At 40.8% G+C, this 18,722-nt stretch overlaps 1 protein-coding gene across 18 annotated transcripts in view; it reads right to left on the bottom strand.

The window, feature by feature from the left end:
* NRXN1 (neurexin 1) overlaps positions 1-17,778 on the bottom strand; it is a 1,235,746-nt gene extending 1,217,968 nt beyond the window's left edge. For 16 of the 18 annotated variants that reach the window (XM_064277107.1, XM_064277104.1, XM_023557237.2 and 13 more), the window contains exon 1: positions 16,992-17,763. In XM_064277107.1, coding sequence (XP_064133177.1) covers positions 16,992-17,763 — 772 coding nt within the window. Of the gene's footprint in view, positions 1-12,380; positions 12,402-16,991 lie in introns of all 18 variants that reach the window. The other 2 variants (XM_003417609.4, XM_023557243.2) reach the window with 2 other exon arrangements.
* Between the last annotated feature and the right edge of the window lie 944 nt (positions 17,779-18,722).

Below are 18,722 nucleotides of genomic sequence, written 5' to 3'. Positions count from 1 at the left end.
GTGAACTTGGTCACTGAAAGCACACATGTAGTCCCTTCATCTCATGGCTTCTAAATCAAAAACCAAACCCATTGCCATCAAGTCGGTTCTGACTCATGGTGACCATAAAGGACAAAGTACAACTGCCCTATAGGGTTTCTAAGAAGCGACTGGTGGATTCGAACTGCTGACCTTTCAGATAGCAGCTGAACGCTTAACCTCTCACCACAAAACCAAAAAACCAAACCCACTGTCATCAAGTCAATTCTGACTCATAGCGACCCTACAGGACAGAGTAGAACTGCCTTATAGAGTTTCCAAGGAGCACTTGGTGGATTCGAACTGCCGACCTTTTGATTAGCCGTGAACTCTTAACCACTACGCCATCTGTACCACAATAGCACTAAATATTCATCTCTGTGATAGTATTTATTGCACTGTATTGAAATCATCTGTGTATCTTACAACCTCCTTCCCTAGAATATAACTTTCTCCCCTTTCTGCTCCTAGACCATTGGTTAACCAAAATACAGTGTTTCACCAAAAAAGAAAATGTCGTTTCCTGGCTTCCAGTTTTTCATACTTTATGCCAAAACAAACTCAGTACTGGTTCCTGCAATGCTTTTTCTCCCCAGCCTCTATAACCTTCTCATTGCTTACCGCAAACTGTTGTCTTTTGATATGGCAGAATCTAGTGATTAGAGTAATTTGAAAATGATGGTGATTTAATTAAGAGTGTAAACCAATTCATTAACTCTAATTTTTGAAAGGATCCTTATGTTTCCCACCCTTCATAGGCATACCGCCATACTTGTATTTTCAAAATGTAAGGCTCATTTCTGCTCCGACTGAAGATATACGCTGTTATAGTGAAATCTGGCAGATGTAGCTGAATAAAAGATGTCAGAATAAATAACATTAAAGGTGCACACGTGCATCCTATTACCCTATTACAGCTCTTCATATACTGTGAGTAATAGTGACTTTTGTTTGTATGTCTAAGGTTTGAATTTTTTATACTTGTATTTAGGTTTCCATCTCTTCATGTGGCCTGCCAAACTTTCGGTCTTCAGAGGTGCTGAGAACACAGAGGTGGAGAACCAACACCTAAGAGCCAGCATCTCATCTCATATGTGAGGGCAGGAGTTATGGACAAATTCATGAATGGTGAAAAAATGGAGAGAGTAAAGATGAGGCTAGATTTCTGGTCTGTATGGCTGGGTGCTCTAGGAAACCACAAACAAGACAAAATACTCAGAAATAAGTAGTTTCAATTTTGTGAGTCTTTCGGTGGTTGCTTTGATTTTTGTTTTTTTTTTTTAACCTATTTTGCAGTCCTCTCATCCTTCTCCAGGAAGAAACCACACCATTCCCAAAGTCTCTTATGCTGTAAACTGTATTTGCCAGAGGAAAAGCAATGACACCGAAATAAAGAGAAACACCACTAGAATATGCTGCAGTTAGGCAGCGGGGTAGGAACATCACACCTGATGGAGGTGGACTCAGTATTATGAGGATACCCTGGAGATGGCCAAATGAAGAAGAAGCGCGCCGTGCGTTGAGATACAGACAGCAGCTTTAAGTCGAGCTCAACCACATTCAAGGACACGTGAAACTGGGGCAACCCACTGTGTACAAAGGACAACAAGGGCAGCTGGCTCAGGGCAAACACAAGCACGTGGGCGGAGAGGCTGCCCAGAGCGTTTTCCAGGGACCCGTGTGCAACAACAGGAAGTAGACAGCAAGTTAAGGCAGTTGGGGGAAGCAATTCATGGGCCACACACTCTGCAGCAGTTTGTGCCATATTTGACTGAGACCCATCTGTAAATTATAACTTCAGCCGCTCTTGGAACAGGTTTTTTTTTTTTTTTTGGAGGGGGGCGTAATTTTATTTTTTTAGTTTTGGGGGTTGTCTGGAGCTCTTTCCAATGCTGGACTTGGGAGGTCTGCATGTTAACAGCTTTCAACAAAGAACAACTATTTACATAACTACACAGCTGAAAATATGTTTTGAAAGTCACTTGGTCCAGGTCTCTGACCAAAGGCTGGGAAATCTTAAGCAATTCAAGATTGGCGGTTGTCCTTCTAAGCTATAGTTAAGGATCTCTAGGGCTAGAGATCCCCAACCACTTCTGTTGGCCTGTTCTCCCATATACTAGAATAGCAAGTGAACACCGTTTTCTCTTTCTTCAGGCCTAAACCAACACACTCCTGCTCAAATCTATTTCCATTTTTTAGTCCTCTGCGGACCAGACTACCACAGCCAGTTTTCCCTAGTTCCAATTCTTTTTTGTTTGTCAACTCATATTTTTCTGGCCCTACTCCTCCTGCATACAAATGCAATGCTATCAAGACTTTTCCCTTTCCACAGTACTGGACTGCCTGATCTGCAGACACTAACGATAGATATTTCTTCAAGCTACCGGGTAACAACAACCTACTAAGAATTTTCTAAGCTCCTGCCTGTGCAATTTCCAAGGTAGAGTGAGAAATTTAGCAAGTCAGGCCAAGGCAAAAGGGAAGGTTTAGGGATTCACCAAAAGTGCACAGATGCCGCTCTTGCGATGAGCAGAATGGGACGATGGTAATACATTTTGGGAACTAAACTTTGAGAAAACATGAGCGGGTCTGAGGCAATAGTACGCGTTGCCGTCGGAGCAGTAGTGGGAAGGCGGGTGAACGGTAGACCAGCTTCACAAAAGGCGGGTCTGGAATGCTTTTAGCTCAGTGAAGACAACACTTTTTCTCTTATGCAGATAAGCTAATTCAAGGGGATACTAACTACGTGGATTTTATTGCCATTGAGGACATCACAAGATGAGATTAATTTATGTGAGCAGCAGAGAAAGAATTTTTATTAGATTTTAGGAAGAAATTCTGCCCAGGAAAAATTATAAAACAACTAAGTGGAATGCTGAGAGGGAGAATGGAAAGGCTGGAAATGCATGAATTTATAGAGATATCTTTTAAACACAGGAGAGATTCTCGTAAGTAAAAGAGTGTATGAGGATATATATATATATATATATATATATATAAAAACACAAACCCACTGCTACCGGATCAATTTCAACTCATAGCAACCCTACTGTAGGACACAGCACAACTGCCCCACAGGTTTTGCAAGGCTGTAATCTTTACAGAAGCAGGCTGCCACGTCTTTCAAGGAGTGGCTGGTGGGTTTGAACTGTCAGCCATTTGGTGAGCAGCCGAATGCTTAACCACTGGGCCACCAGAGCTCCTCACCTGGGGTTGTATGGGCAGTCATTATTTTATTATTAAAAAGAAGACATTACCGGTGAAAGGCATGGCCTTGGAAGTCAGGCCTTGGTTCAAACGCTAGCTCTACTAATGACTAGTTGTGTGAACTTGGGCTTTTTCTTTCTTTTTTTTTTATATATCTCTCAGGGTCTCGTTTTTCTCATCTGTAAAATGGTAATAACAGTATCTGCCTCAGGGTTATGGGATGGAGCAAATGAATTAATATGTATAAAGAGCTTAAAATAGGGCTTGACACACAGTAAGTGCTCTGTAAGATTTTGCTGTTAATAGTCAGTAGGAAAAATTCCAAAGACACACTGCCAGAGACAAGAGGAGGTAGAGATAGAGGGTGATCATTACGTGGCTTAAATGTAGGCAATGATGTGTTTATCCTTCTCTTTTCCTCCTCCTATTCCTCTCTTCAGAATCCCTGGTGGTGCAGTGGTTAAGAGCTACAGCTCCTAACCAAAAGGTCAGCAGTTTGAATCTACCAGGCACTCCTTAGAAACTCTATGGGGCAGTTCTACTCTGTCTATGAGTCGAATCGACTCGGCAGCAATTGGTTTGGTTTGTTTTTATTCCTCTCTTCAGCTCAACCCCAGGACTAGAAATCAAGAACTATATATTCTAGTCTCAATTCCTCCACTAAGCAGGTAGATGTATGATCTTTTTTTTTTCACTTTAAAACACCGGTTTCCAATGTCCTGGTTGTTTCAAATTCTGGTAGCTCTTTCTCTTTCTCTCTCAATGTACCATCTTCTCCATCACTCCCCGCTTCAATCATCTACTTTTCTTCTCTCTCCTGTTCCCTGGTTCAGTCTTTCCTCTCCTTTTCTCCATTATCACACATCCCTGGCCTTGCTGCTTCCCTGAGGCTTCCATCATCCGTCCCCTGTGGGCACGAAATGCTCAGAATTGTATATTTGACCCCAATCCAAATCTTCCTTGCCTCTGTCCAGGATGAAACACATTTTCTGTGTCATACACATAAGAATTCTGTCCAGGATGAACAACAGCTTGGGCCTGGGAGAGAGGGAGGCACCCATAACGCTTCATTTCCAAGGGCCTCTGGGAACAAGCACAGCTAGCGGCCAACAGTCACGGAGGAGTCCTATTCCCAGAGGAAGGGTTCTGCTCGTTTTTGAGGTTCTACCAATGCCCGTATTTTTATGAAGGAAATCCACGTACGGAGTAGCAGAGGAGAGAACAGATGAACTTCAAATGAAAAAAAATCAAATCTTTACATGTGATCTGAAGCCAAAAGAATGTAAGCAGTGATAGAAGTAGCAAAGGCATATTATTTTTAACTATATCATTCTAATTTAAATAAAGACTGAAAAGACCAGAGGAAGACAGAATCAATGACCTGTGTGTCAGAAAAACAATAATCCCCAGATGATAGTAACTGCCCAGCTGAGTGTGTTCTGAAACATACATGTGATTCATTTAAAAAATACAAACCCCTTGCTGTGAAGTTCATTCTGACTCATAGCGACCTCATCGGAGAGGGGAGAACGGCCTGATGGGGTTTCTGAGGCTGATATATTTATGGAAGCAGACTGTCACATCTTTCTCCTTCAGAGTGGCACGTAGGTTCAAACCTCTGACCTTTCAGTTAGCAGCCGAAAGAAACCCTTAACCGCTATACCACCAGGGTTCCTTCTAGGAGATTTCTCAACTACTCTGGTAAAAGAGGTTTCTGGATTAGTTAAATATATATATATATATATATATATATATATATATATATATATATATATATATATATATATATATCCCTGTAGCAGTCTGGTCTTATTCTGAACTCCTTAGGAGCTCAGTAAATAAGTTTAATTCCCTGGTTTTATTCTGTATGCAAATTTTAAAGAGGCCAATATTAATAGTAGCTTAACTTTTTCATCTGTTTGAACACAAATGTGGCTCACGCCAATAAAAAATAGTAGCTAAAGTTTCATCGAAGTGCATTGCTCTTGGTAACTGTCAGAGCAATCTTAGAGGAAGACTGAATATAGTTAGTTTTTCACACAGCCCCCAGGAACAGTTGGGAAGATGTCAATCAACAATATGAAAATGTTACTTTGCAGAAATCTCAGAATTTCTAATACCATTAATACTATGCCTAGTTACAGAAAAATGTTTATCCAACTATAAACATAGGCTGGTTTTCTAAGGTCCTAAGTGGGAAAACAAAGCCCTGGTGGTGCAGTGGTTAAGCGCTTCACTGCTAACCAAAAGGTCGGCAGTTCAAACCCACCAGCCTCTCCGCAGGAGAAAGATGTGGCAGTCTGCTTCCGTAAAGATTACAGCCTTGGAAACCCTATGGGGTGGTTCTACTCTGTCCTATAGGGTCGTTTTGAGTCAGAATCAATTTGACAGCAGTGGGTTTGGTTTTTGGTTATGTGGGGAAACAAAACTCATATATTACAGTATGTTATTTTCAGTCATAAAGATGTTATAATTTTTTTTGTCTTCAGTCTTTTGTCACTTCATTTTTTTTTTTATTGTGCTTTAGGTGAAAGTTTACAGCTCAAGTTAACTTCTCATACAAAAATTTACACACATATTGTTATGTGACACTAGTTGCAATTTCTTTAACGTGACAGCACACTCCCCCTTTCTACCCGTAGTTTCCTGTGTCCATCCACCCAGCTCCTGTCTCTTCCTGCCCTCACATCCTGCCTCCAGACAGAAGCCGCCCATTTGGTCTCATGTAGATGCCTGAACTAAGAAGCATACCCTTCACAGGGATTATTTTATGTTTCTAGTCCAGTCTAATCTTTGTCTGAAGAGTGGGTTTCAGGAATGGTTTTAGTTCTGGGTTAACAGAGCATCTGGGAGCCCTGGCTTCAAGGGTTCATCCAGTCTCAGACCATTAATCTGGTCTTTTTACATGAATCTGAGTTCTGCTCCACACTTTTCTCCTGCTCCGTCAGGGGCTCTCTGTTGTGTTCCCTGTTAGGGTGGTCATTGGTGGTAGCTGGGCACCATCTAGTTCTTCTGTTCTCAGGCTGATGGAGTGTCTGGTTTACATGCCCCTTTTGTCTCTTGGGCTAATATTTTCCTTGTGTCTTTGGTGTTCTACATTCTCCTTTGCTCCAAGTGGGTTGGGACCAATTGACGCATGGTGGGAAGTTTTTAAGACCCCAGATACCACTCACAGAAGTGGGATAAACAATATTTTCTTAATAAACTTTGTTATGCCAGTTGACCTAGAAGTCTCCCGAAATCACGGTCCCCCGACCCCAGCCCATGTTACTCCATCCCTCGAAGTGTTTTGTTGTGTTCAGGAAACTTCTTAGCTTTTGGTTTAGTCCAGTTGAAGATGTTATATTTTTAATGACATGTTTTTAACCAATATAAATGTTGAGCATTTTAACATGATATTCATAGTTTTTAAAAAAATCTCTTTTTTGGTTAAATGATAACTCTTTGCATATATCTCTGCCTATGTATGTCATACACACACATATTTACATATCAAAAGGTAATATCTCATTATTTTAAAATATCTCAATACTTCACCTCACAAAAATTGACAAGATTTCTTAAACAAGGTTCACAAATATATCCTATTTCACATATAATTGTGCACTTGGGTACTGAAATACAATAATCAAAAAAAAACAAACCCACTGCCGTCAAGTCGATTCTGACTCATACTGACCCTATGGGACAGAGTAGAACTGCCCCGTAGTTTCTAAGGAGCACCTGGCAGATTCTAACTGCCGACCTTTTGGTTAGCAGCCATAGCATCTAACCACTATGCCACCAGGGTTTCTGTGAAATACAATAGATAACCTCATATTTTTATGTGGTTTTCAATCAGCTGAATTAAACATTTAGTATTTTAAGAATCACACATAATAATTTTAAATAAATAATTTCACTATTTGTAGGAAAAAAATCAATTTTCCATTTAAAATAAGGAGCTTAAGCTGAAAAGTGGTATCTTCTATATGGCAGCTACAGTTATATGCTGTCACGAGAGCTATTTCCCTAAGGAGAGTCCATGCACGCTTAATTACGGAGAGACATCATTACTTAGAAGAAAAACATGAGTCTTTAATTTCCTTGCCTCTGCTGGACTAGGGCGGTTCATTCTGCGGAATCTAGCAACGTCTGAATTTTACTTAAACTTAGCTGGTTCCACATACGGGGTCAGGTATTGTCAGGTTACACACAACAGTAGCTCCTGAACTGTGATCACTGCTGCTTCCGTTATGGATTAGCATCCGCACAGAATTCATTATGTCTATAATTAAACACAGAAAGCCCCTCCTGATGTTAAGATGTTAGTCAAGCAACTGTGTTTTTTTTTTGGCAGCTCCTTTTCTAAATTTTGGACCACCAGATCCCTCCTGGGAACCAACCTAAAAAATGCTGTTTGAAGCAGCACTTGTTCCTATAATGTGGCGTCACTGTATTTCTAATTACAGTCCAAATAGTTTTGAGCCCACGTAACCAGACGAGAGTCCAGGTCAGCACTTTGGCTTGCCAGGTCAGACTTGTCTTCCTCCCACTTCTTTCCAATAATAGTTTCTCATCTATACCAGAAATAGCACAGAGAATACATCTTTCCAACTCTAAGAACAGTTCTTGTGTTGACTTTAGGCGATGTATAGGGGAGCCAAGCTCACTTACCCAAACAGAGATCGTCTCTTCTTGTTATGTAACTGCAATTATGTTGTGCCCAATGTATCATCCTCTATACTTCGGCAGAGCCACTTTCTACCTCAGCAACCCTCACTAGGCGTCTACTTACATGACTGAGCTAGGCTGGTACATTTGTGTTGAATCAGCATGGACTTTGAAAATTCCAATAATGTTATCTCCCCAACTGGGCAGAAATTTTGTATTGCTTGGTTTATGAAAACTAGGTCTTTTCAAAGGGACAAGAACTAGCTGTAATGTTTGTAAAATACAATTTGTTGAGGCTTTCCTTCTAGTTAGAATAGAATCAACAAGTTAAGCATAATATGAACAGAAGGTCACAAAAGAACCAAATAAGCTAGTGTTACAGAATTCTCCCAAGCTGTTCCATTTCTTTACTATTATGGCATAAAGACATGGCATTAAATTTAAGGATCTGCCGTGATCCTCAATTGAGAAGGCTTTATTATAAGCCAGCCATTTAAATCAGCAGCAAGTTGGTAACTAGTAATCAGGTTTCAATCACTCATTAGCTGTTTGATAAGTGGAACGCTCAGGCTGTGTCATACATATAACGAAGAAAGTTGTTGCTGGGACACAGGGCATGACTGGATTCCAATCTGAACTCTGCTTTTCATGAGCTATGGGACTTTTGGAAAGTTACCCATTCTAGATTACAATTTTCTTACCTATAAAATGGGAATTTTATAAGATCTGTCAAGCAGGGCTGTTAGGAATAAATAAGGTAAGATGGGCAAAGCATATTGCACAATGTTTTTCATTCAGTAAACACTAAATAGTAATTGTAATAAAAATACTGTGATATTCTAAACAGTAATTTTAAAGGGTGCTGGATCACTGAGTCCTCAAAATCAAGAGGTGCTTGCGTATGGCACCATTAATGTAGGAGCACCAAACGCACTTCCTGAAAAACAAAAATTCATACTTACTATTTTGAGGGGAAATCATGTATATTTATAAATTTAGAGAGCTTTGTAGGAGTTATTTTTTTTCCAATATCCAAATGAATATTTATTGAGCTCTTATAATATAATTTACTCATTACTCAAATTACTTATAACGTCAGGAGTTTGGTTTTTCTAATCAGTAAGCTTATATGGCCTGAGTGTGTCGGTGGGACTTTCACTCAATAGATAGATACAAATGCAAATATATTATAAAAGCACAAGACTTAAGGTCAAGAAATTGGCAAATAATTTAAGCTCAAAAGCGTATCAGGTGTTTAAAACAGAGTTTTCATACATGACCTCTTGCTTTCCAAGATGGTCTTTGGAGTTACTTTACTCGCATTTGACTTTTTTGCCTAAATTTTTCAGTATGGATTTCCAGTAAGGATTCATTTGTAAGTAAGCTTTTATAAGTATTTAGTGCATTTTTATTCAATGAGCCACATTCCCACCTTCCTTCTTTTTATTTGAAGGACTTTTTGAAAATCAAGGTATGGCTTACATAAAGTGCCTAACTCATAATCATATAGTTTAGCGAGTCTTTACAAACATAAATAGCCATGTAACCACCACTCAGGTCATGCTCATGGATCTGCTCTGTTCCCTCCCATTCCATATCACCAAAAGGTAATCTCTGTTCTACCCTTCTATCATCATAGATTCATTCTATCTGTTATTGAACTTCATATAAATAGAATCATATAATATAAAAAATAATAATAATAATTCCTACCTTAAATGACCTATTTTATTTGCTTCGATTTTACACATTAGACACTAGGGGAGCAGTGACCTCTTTACCCGGCGTGTGAGGTTCCAGTGTATGAATGTGTAATACAGGAACTCTACTAAATCATATGCATACTATTGAGCAGAAATGGCCTAAAATACATTAAAAACAACTCCAAAGTAGATTTATGAAAACTTGTTTAACATTTTCATTATTAACACTGAGAACCCCTAGAGTCATCCCCCATTCCCGTTAGATATTTCTTTCAAATATCCAAGCTTTTGTGAGCTTATGTCTGTTATCCACTCAAAAATACTCCATGAGATAGGCTAACAGAAGTTCACAGTTTATTACTAGTCTGATTAGGTGGTCCTCAGTTTACTATTTTGGGAACTGAAATACAGAACATTAAGGGTCTTACTCTACTTCTAACAGCTCTTTAGAGGCAAAGCCACACCTGGAATTTAGTTCTTCAGACCCCACACCACATTCTGTTTGCATATATTATGTAGGCAATAATATGGCAAGAAAGGAAGCTGAGAGAGCACTGCACTTATTCCTATATTCAAGTAGAAATACAAGGAATCCATGCTCATTTTCTCAAGAGAGAAAACCATATAGCCATGTAGTTTTTAAAGAGCTCTAAAGCATCTCTCTCTCTCTCACACGCACACACATGCACACACACACACAGTTAAAATCCTAATTGGAACATTTTAAGATTCACTTTTCAGCAAAGACCATGAAAATAGACCTAATCCTGTACTTCTGAGTATTAGAAAGGAGACTGAGCCATAAAATTATAAAGAAATACACCAGGAAAAAAGTATAAGGATTTTACATAATATTATTTTTTCTGTACAATGAACTAAAATCTTCTACAAATGAAAAAACTTGATGTATTCTAAATTATGTTAAGTGCATTTGTGTCACTTTTTGAAAGCACACTTTGTATAGCAACTTCTAATACTGGGTTTATTATCTCCACAAGAAACACAAAACCTGAATATCTATGATAAGGCACAGTTTTATAGGTCTTAACCCTGCAACCAGGGTAACCATCAAAGCTTCACTGAGAAAGAGGTGTAGGATGTGGCCAACCACTATTTTCAGTATCAAGTGAGGCCCTGAGTCCTAATTTTCACAATGCAGCTAGAATAATGACAGGAATATTAGATAGTACCAGGCCGTTTAATAGTCAATAAGGAGAATATATTTTCAGTAATGAGCTGAAGTTTCACATCTCACAAAATGAGATCCAAAACAATAATTTTAGGGTGAAAAAACATAATCTGCTTAAATATAAGAAGATAGTGTCTAAGCTTTAAAGCTCAAATATATTGCCAAGCATGTATGCAGTATACACGTAAATAAATGTACTTATAGGAGAACCTCTAAGGGAAATTATACTACAGCAATTAAAAGGTTCCTAATAGGTAATAATTTAGTATAAACTTCAAAGAGGAAATCATATTTTCGATGGAAAGATACTAATATTGTAAAAAAAAAAATCACTGTTTAGGAATAGGATTGGGATGAAATAAAGGTATTAGCTTATACGGAGAGCGAAAGACAGTTTTCACAAATGCTTTTGTGTTAAATGCTAAATGTGAGCTTGGCAATCTGAAGGAAAATTCTGAAGTAGAATTTTATTTTTTAAATATTTTGAATCACACACCTAAAAAAAATATTTTGAATCACACACCTAGACATGACTTAATATTCAAACACAATTGTTTAAAACAGAAATTAAGGCTCATGGTCTAGGTTGTTTGTTTTCTGTACAAGTTGGACCTTTTGGTTTAATCAAGGATCAATATTAAAATTGCTTTTTAACGAAAGAGAAAAAATTCTGTATTTGAAGTTTTCTTTATAGCGCCCCTAATACGAAGACGTGGCCATCTACTTCCCTAAAGATTACAGCCTTGGAAACCCAATGGGGCAGTTCCACTCTATCCTACAGGGTTGCTATGAGTCGGAATCGACTCGATGGCAATTTGTGTTGGGGGGGTGGTTAATATAATGATAGCAGTAGCAGTGTTGGTGACAGTGGCTCTAGACATGGCATTAATAATAAAAATAACAAATATAGATATATACAGAATTCCAAGCACTGTTATAAGAGCTTTACATGAAGTCACCAGCTTAATTTTCATTTAAGAGCCTTATGAAGTAAGTACTATTCTTACCCCAATTTCACAGCTGGCAAAATGGAGGCATGGAAAGTTTGGATGTGCCCTACTTGAAACCAGGCATTCTGATGACTTCTACCCTGCCACTGCATCTCAGAATAGGGAAACAAAATCTTAAAATAATACATTCCGCTTCATTTCTAACATTCGCAAATGGTAGCCCAGTTTTTAATCACTATTTTCTGTTCTAGATAAGCTTTTCAATAGGCCAGATAGATATCCTTCATTGCTATACTTTAAGAGCTACCCACACGTTCCAGCTAGTTCAAAATCATTGTTGGGCTTTTCTGGCCCGCTCGAAGCTTTCTCAACACAAGTGATGCACATTTGCCTACAATGGTAGACTTCAAACAAAGTTCTGGCAAAATCTCTGAATCGTTTTTGTTCATTCTTCATATCTATGTAGTAGCTACTTAAACTTTTTAAAAGCTTACAGAAGATTATCAGCCCTTACACAATAGTTTCCTTTATTGTAGCAGTTGAAATACTAAAGGGCTAAAATCAATCAAACATCCAGTAGGTACTGCCATAAAAAAGGTACTTTGAGCAAGGTTTGGTGGGGCTACAATAAAGTATGGCATTGCCACTGGACTTCAGAACCCTCTAGGTTCAATTTTATATCTGAGAGAAACCACATGATAATCCAAATAAGTGGCTCAGATAAGGCTTTCAATGGCCTTAGATTTCTATACCTAACCAAATTCACAAAGACTCTAACTTCTTAGTGAAAGAAGCCTGTTTTTCCCCCTGCCCCTAGTTCAGCCTATAGCTTTCAGTGGGTGATTAGCAAATACTGTTGATTAACAAACAGAAAATAATGTTTTCTCTCTTTTCCTGGCCCCCTTTCATCTATTCTCTACACTGTAGCCAGAGCTATATTTTTGAAATAAGTATGTGATACTGCTCCCCTCCTTCCACCCTCCACACTAGGGACCTTCCAGGGCTTTCCATCACTTTTATGATAAGCTATAAAATCCTTGGCATGGTCTGTGAGGCCCTACATCAGCTGGTTCCACTCCTTTCTCTAAGAGCTCCGTACTCAAGGTCTTCTCTCAGTCTGTGTCTGCCATCTCTTGCCACCTGGCTTCTGTACCTAATGCTCATCTTCTGCCAGTAGCTGGTTAACTTCTCATCTTTCAGATTTCATTTTAATTTGCGCTTCTTAGGAAAACCTTTCCAGATTAGGTCAACTCACACTCTTTTAAGTTCTCATAGTACCATGTGGCACAGTGGTTAAAAGCTTGGCTGCTAACCAAAGGGTCGGCAATTTAAATCCACCAGCCACTCCTTGGAAACTCTATGGGGCAGTTCTACTCTGTCATATAGGGTCACTATGAGTTGGAATCGACTCAATAGAAACGGGTGTGGTTTTTTTGGTACCATGTACTTCTTCAAAATACACACCACCATTATAATTTTCCATTTATTTTTCTGAATTAATGTGCCTCCTTATTAGAATGTGAGGTCTATGAAGGTAGTAAGGGCAATTTTCTGAGTTTACTCAACATATTCTTGCTTGAGCCTAGCACTTTGGCACATACAAAGCACTTAATAAATATTTGTTGATAAAGGAGTACATGAATGCGTGAGTGAGTGAGTAAGTTAATATGTTCACAATAGTAAAGTCATGGAGAGCAGGAGTTTTATTAAATAACATCCACCACACTGCCATGTTCAGTAATACCATGCCATCTGCCAACACAAGCCATATGTGCTTATGGCCATGTAGATAGGGGAAGTAACAAATGGTGACACTCACAACCTAGTACATAATTTTAATGTAAGTGATACTAAACTGCATGAGACAAGACCTGGAAATCATAAGATGTATAACTTAATTTTTCATTCACCAACTTTTTACTCTTGTTTGTAAGCTGTATAGACACGGAACGCACAATGACTTCAAGCTGGTAGGAAACTATTAGTACTCATAAGTAGAAACTTATTAAATTATAATGGAGGGGCACTTAGATGAGTATGATTCACTGAAAAAGCTATTTGCCTAAGAAGCACCATCATTCAGGAAGGATAACAGTCTCATGTAGTCCGGTTCTGAGGTGGCTCTTGGGGTCACAGAACATAAGAGATCCACAAATTGGTTCTATTCCATCATATATATTTTTTTCTCTTGAATAAGACCTGAATTCCTGCCCCCCCCCCAAAAATCAACCTGAATGAAATAAAAAATGTATTCAGCAGAAATAATACAGGACTCAGGAGTAAGAACATTTGTGCTTTCATTCAGGCTCTGCCATGAACGTGGACATGACCCATAACCTCTCCGGTGTCCCATCACCATCCTTAAATAAATAAAGTGTGCTAGGCCTGAAGCAACAGAATACAGATGAAACTGAGCTTATTAAATAAAAATATTCTAGAAAGGCATAGGTGCATAAGTTGTTTCAAGGCACTATAAAGCTGGGGAGACAAAGCAGAGAATGCTTTTATTGTCTTTTTAGTAATTCTCATTATATTTTTAATACGAAAGCAACTAAGATAATATTAGATGATATTTTCTTAAGTTGAAAAAAGAAAATATTTGGAAACAGACTATTAAAATGTGTGTTTATGTTTGCTTGTCTGTTGATTTTTTTTTTCCCTAAATTTTCTCTAATGAACATGGATTTATTTGTTTTTAAATTAATTTTCAAAAAGAATGACAACAATTGGTGTAAATATTGGCTGGAGAGGGGGCTGTATTTATACTTCATCTGAATGGAAATCACCTATCCCTAGCCATCAATATCTGATTGGTGTTGGGAGAGGCATCCATCCTCAATTAATTATTCAACAGTCACTTGACACACATGAAACAGGAAAATATAAGCAAGATGGAGCCAATCCTTCTGGGAGGACTCCTGCCTTTATCCCTCCATTTCTCATTCCTGTGATAATCAAAGGCATCCACCCTTTTGTTTGCCTTTCAAGGCTACTGGTGATCTTGGCACTCCGTTTTCAGCTCAAATTTTCAAAATGAATCAGGGCTTCTGAACAACCCTGATGGATTTGCTTTTCTGGGTTGAATTCTCCTATGCGTCAGGTACTATCGTTCAATTATGCATGTGGGTAAATTCTCTAATTCTTCTTCTCACAGAAAGAGCTATCCATTGGCCAAAACAAAATGTATTTCAGAGACATCTAAGTCTGCTTCCCTTTAACCTATTACTTTTCCATGCTTTCTCTGCTCAGCACTCTTCCTGATTATGCATGATCCCTGGATCCTCACATTAAAAATGCACAGAAAAAAAAAATTCATTTAAAACACCCTCCCACACAGTGCAAGCTGTCACTGTATCCTATTTGTTTCCTAATTTAAGGACGGGAGTTCTATCTCATGTGTCCTTCTTTACATTGCTCTCTCTATCTTTTAAAGTAGCATTGGGACACTTGGAGCAATTTTTCCCATAAAACAGTGTTCCTTTTTTTCTTTCTTTTTATTAAATCCATGCCAAGGTATGTAACTGGACATTTTATTGTAATAAATCATCATACCTAGCTATCTTATGCATGATTTACATTTAAGTTGGATTTGCTAGAGGAAAACAAATGGACTCTTTTGCTATTGTAAAACATAACTGGAAAGCCCAATCTTAAATCCATGGAAATTTACTGGCAAAGCTGAAGTGCAATATAGGCCAAAGGATAGACAGTCTTCCATAATACTGAAGCCAAAATGTAATGAAAACAAATACCCACATTAAGGCAGAGAATAATACAACCCTTTACTCTTTTTCTCTAAACCCATGAAGGCTATAGAACTCCCCTAACGACTAGCCTTTCCTTTTTCCTAATGAATTCCATTTGCCGTTTGAAATTATAAATTTTCTCATGTCTTCACTTCTCCTAAAGTCAGGTGAGAGAGAACTGCCAAGCCTAATAAGATTTACACGGGCCAGTTCCCCTTCGTCCAGTGTCAGCAAAAAAGGGAGAGAAGACATTACACAACAAAACACAGATACACATAGCTTTCAAAACCAGATTTAATAATTCCCCTTTTTTCTTCCTAATCCAGCCACAAATGCATTTATCCATGTATTAGCTGGCTTGATTTGACCCATAATTTATCTACTTTACAACTCTGGCATCTCTCCTGCTTTGCCACTGAGACATCCATGTTTCACCTTTTCCATGTCACCTTCTGTTCATAGGTTTTTCTGTCTTCATTCAACAATATTTTTTGTTGGTCATTATTACATAGCGTCATTGAGGAAACACACTAACTACTCGATTTTATTGTTGGGGGGGGAAACCCTCAGGTATAATTTTTTTTTTTTAATTCCACACTGTTTCAAGCCCTAAGAACAGCAGAAATTACCTATACTACTCAGATACAAGTCTGTAGCTGAACAGCTTCAGAAAATCTCTTACAATTCAGCACGTGCATTTCCTGTTTATTAGCCTGCAGAGGCTTCCCAATCCATCAATGTTCACATTTTTCTGTTTATCTTCCCAAGGTATTTGCTAATTGAGAAACATGTTATCTAATCTTTAACACCTGAACATTAGCTGACCCTTCTCCCACTTCCAGAAACCACAGAAATCACCTTATTTTTCTTAACTGACAAACGCTAAACTTGGACATCACCATGGGAACCAACGTTAATTCCAAGTACCCTTCTCCCACTAGCGAAGACAATCTTGACATGCTTGCCCACTTTGTCCACAACCAAGAGCTGGTCTTTAATCTCTACTTGCAAAAGGCATAGCAGTAGCTATGAATCCTGCCTCTTTCGTCCTTTACCTAGGGTAACCAGGTGGGAAATCTCAAACGTGGCCATGGCGAACCTCCCCTGCCCCTCATTCTTCACCAAATGCATGCTGGACCTTCACAATGCTTGCCTGTGTGTTCTAGAGCTCGTAGAGGGAAGTATAGTGGTTATGTAGTGGGTCATGGCCCAGTGAATACGGGGACGAGCCTGGCAAAGACCCCGCGGAATGGCAAAGAGGAGTCATTCTGCTTGCCACTTGGAAGGAAGCAGCGTTGGTGGAAAGGCTCCCAGAGGGAACTGAGCCTGGAAATGGGTGCTGCTCAACCAGTAAGAGGATGCCAAGGGAGGAGCTGTGGGTGGTGGTAAGGGAGAAGGGCAGCAAGAAACAGATCTTCACCTCGAAGCGACGTCCAGAGAAGGCAGGCCCCATGCACCAGCCCGGCCCGCCTGCCTCGCCCTGCCTCCCTGCACCCTGCCCAGGCCGAGGCCCCGGGGCCCTTACCTTGGCTGCAGTCCTTGCCGCGGAAGCCGGTTCGCGAGCAGTCGCACACGGCCTGGTCGTCCACCACGGAGCACACGCCTCCGTTGAGGCACACGCCGCCCTCGCCCTCCTCGCCCCCCTCGCACGGGCTCCCGCCCCCGCTGCTGGGCGGCTCGTCGTCCAGCTTCACGTCCCCGCTGTCCACCGGCAGGGCCTGCGAGGAGTTGACCCTGACGTCGCGGATCCAGCCCTTGAAGGGCTCCCGCTCCCTCACCGCGGCCAGCGTGAGCTTGAGCGTGGCTGCGCGCAGCTCCGGGGGCAGCCCCCCGACGAAGAGGCCGCTGAACACCGTCATGTCCCGGCGCTTGGACTTGACCTCCACCCACTTGGCCTCCACCTGGTCGATGAAGAGGGTGGTGTTGCGGAACTGGCGGCGGATGCGCACGCTGTGCCAGGCGCCGTCGTTGACCGGCGTGTCGGCCAGCAGCGTGGCGGGCTCCGCGCAGAAGATGGAGAAGCTGAGCTGCAGGCGGCCGCCGCGCGTCAGGATGAGCTCCAGGAAGTCGCAGAAGCCCTCGTCGTCGAAGTAGAGCACGAGGCCGCGGGCGCTGCGCGTCTTCAGCTGGAAGGTCATCTCGCTCTCGCAGCAGGCGTTCCACTTGGGAAAGCGCGTCCACTGGCCCTCGGCGCCCGGGAACTCCAGCCCGCTGCCCAGCTCGGCCCAGCAGCCCAGGAGCAGCAGCGAGAGGCACAGGAGAAAGCAGCCCCCGCGCTGGACAAGCGCCGTCCCCATGCTCGGGGCTGGGGTGCGGCGGGGGGGTGCCGGGGCCGACAGGGTCAAAATGGTCCTGGACACCGTGGTGTAGAATTGAGGGTCCAGGGATGGAGTGGGGTGAGGGGATGGGCAGGAGTGGGAGGGATGCCCCTCCTCTATCTAGCTCTTTTTTTCTTCTTCTTCTTCCAACAACCCCTCCCTCTCTCCCTATAGTCCCCTCCCAACTGGAAAATGTAGACCTCAGTGGTACAGGGCAGCCACAGAACTTCCAGGCCAAAAGGGGGATACAGTTTGGAGGCAACGTACTGGAAAAGGTGTCAACAGAAGTCCAGAGAAATCACTGATCCATTGGAGCCGGATGGACTAGTTTAGGGAGGTGTTTACAGAGGCTTCACTTCTCAAATACCATCATCTAGCAGGTACCTCCTGTGGTACGAGGCAAAAAGCGTCAGATAAGAAGCGGACACTTTTCTTAGGGAAGTATAAGGAGCCAGCAATGAACCAGTATCCCTGGGTGCTTGTGAATGTCTCACGTGTTTCTCCTCCGGCTGAAATGTCCCAAACCAGATGGGAGAAGGGGTTCCTTGCCTTTTTCGGACACCACTTACCAATCCCAGAGCAGCTTCAAAGGCCTGCTTCTTCCGTCATATTATGGACTTTCAGCTCCACTGTAACCAAAGAAGAATTCCTCGTGCATGACCTCACAGGTTGGATTTTGCCTCTCTTTTTCTGTCCTCAGCAGTAGGGCTCCAACCCAGAAACTGAAATAGCTAAGCTGTTAAGATGTAGAACTCACCACACTCCTCTTCTTCTCTCCTCCTCTGCAAGACCAAGCTAAGATGCCAGCATGTCAATTGGTTGTGTGCTGGTGATGCATTTTGGCTTAATTTTTGTCTTTTTGTAAGGACCAAGAAATCTGCAGAAAATAAAAATCAAAATTAAGTTCTACAGTAATTTATAGTCTCATATAAATCATT

Source organism: Loxodonta africana, chromosome 26 (assembly GCF_030014295.1).
Source record: "Loxodonta africana isolate mLoxAfr1 chromosome 26, mLoxAfr1.hap2, whole genome shotgun sequence".
Taxonomy (NCBI): domain Eukaryota; kingdom Metazoa; phylum Chordata; class Mammalia; order Proboscidea; family Elephantidae; genus Loxodonta; species Loxodonta africana.
The sequence above is the reverse complement of the archived record's forward strand: the minus strand, read 5'-3'. Positions and strand labels throughout refer to the sequence as shown.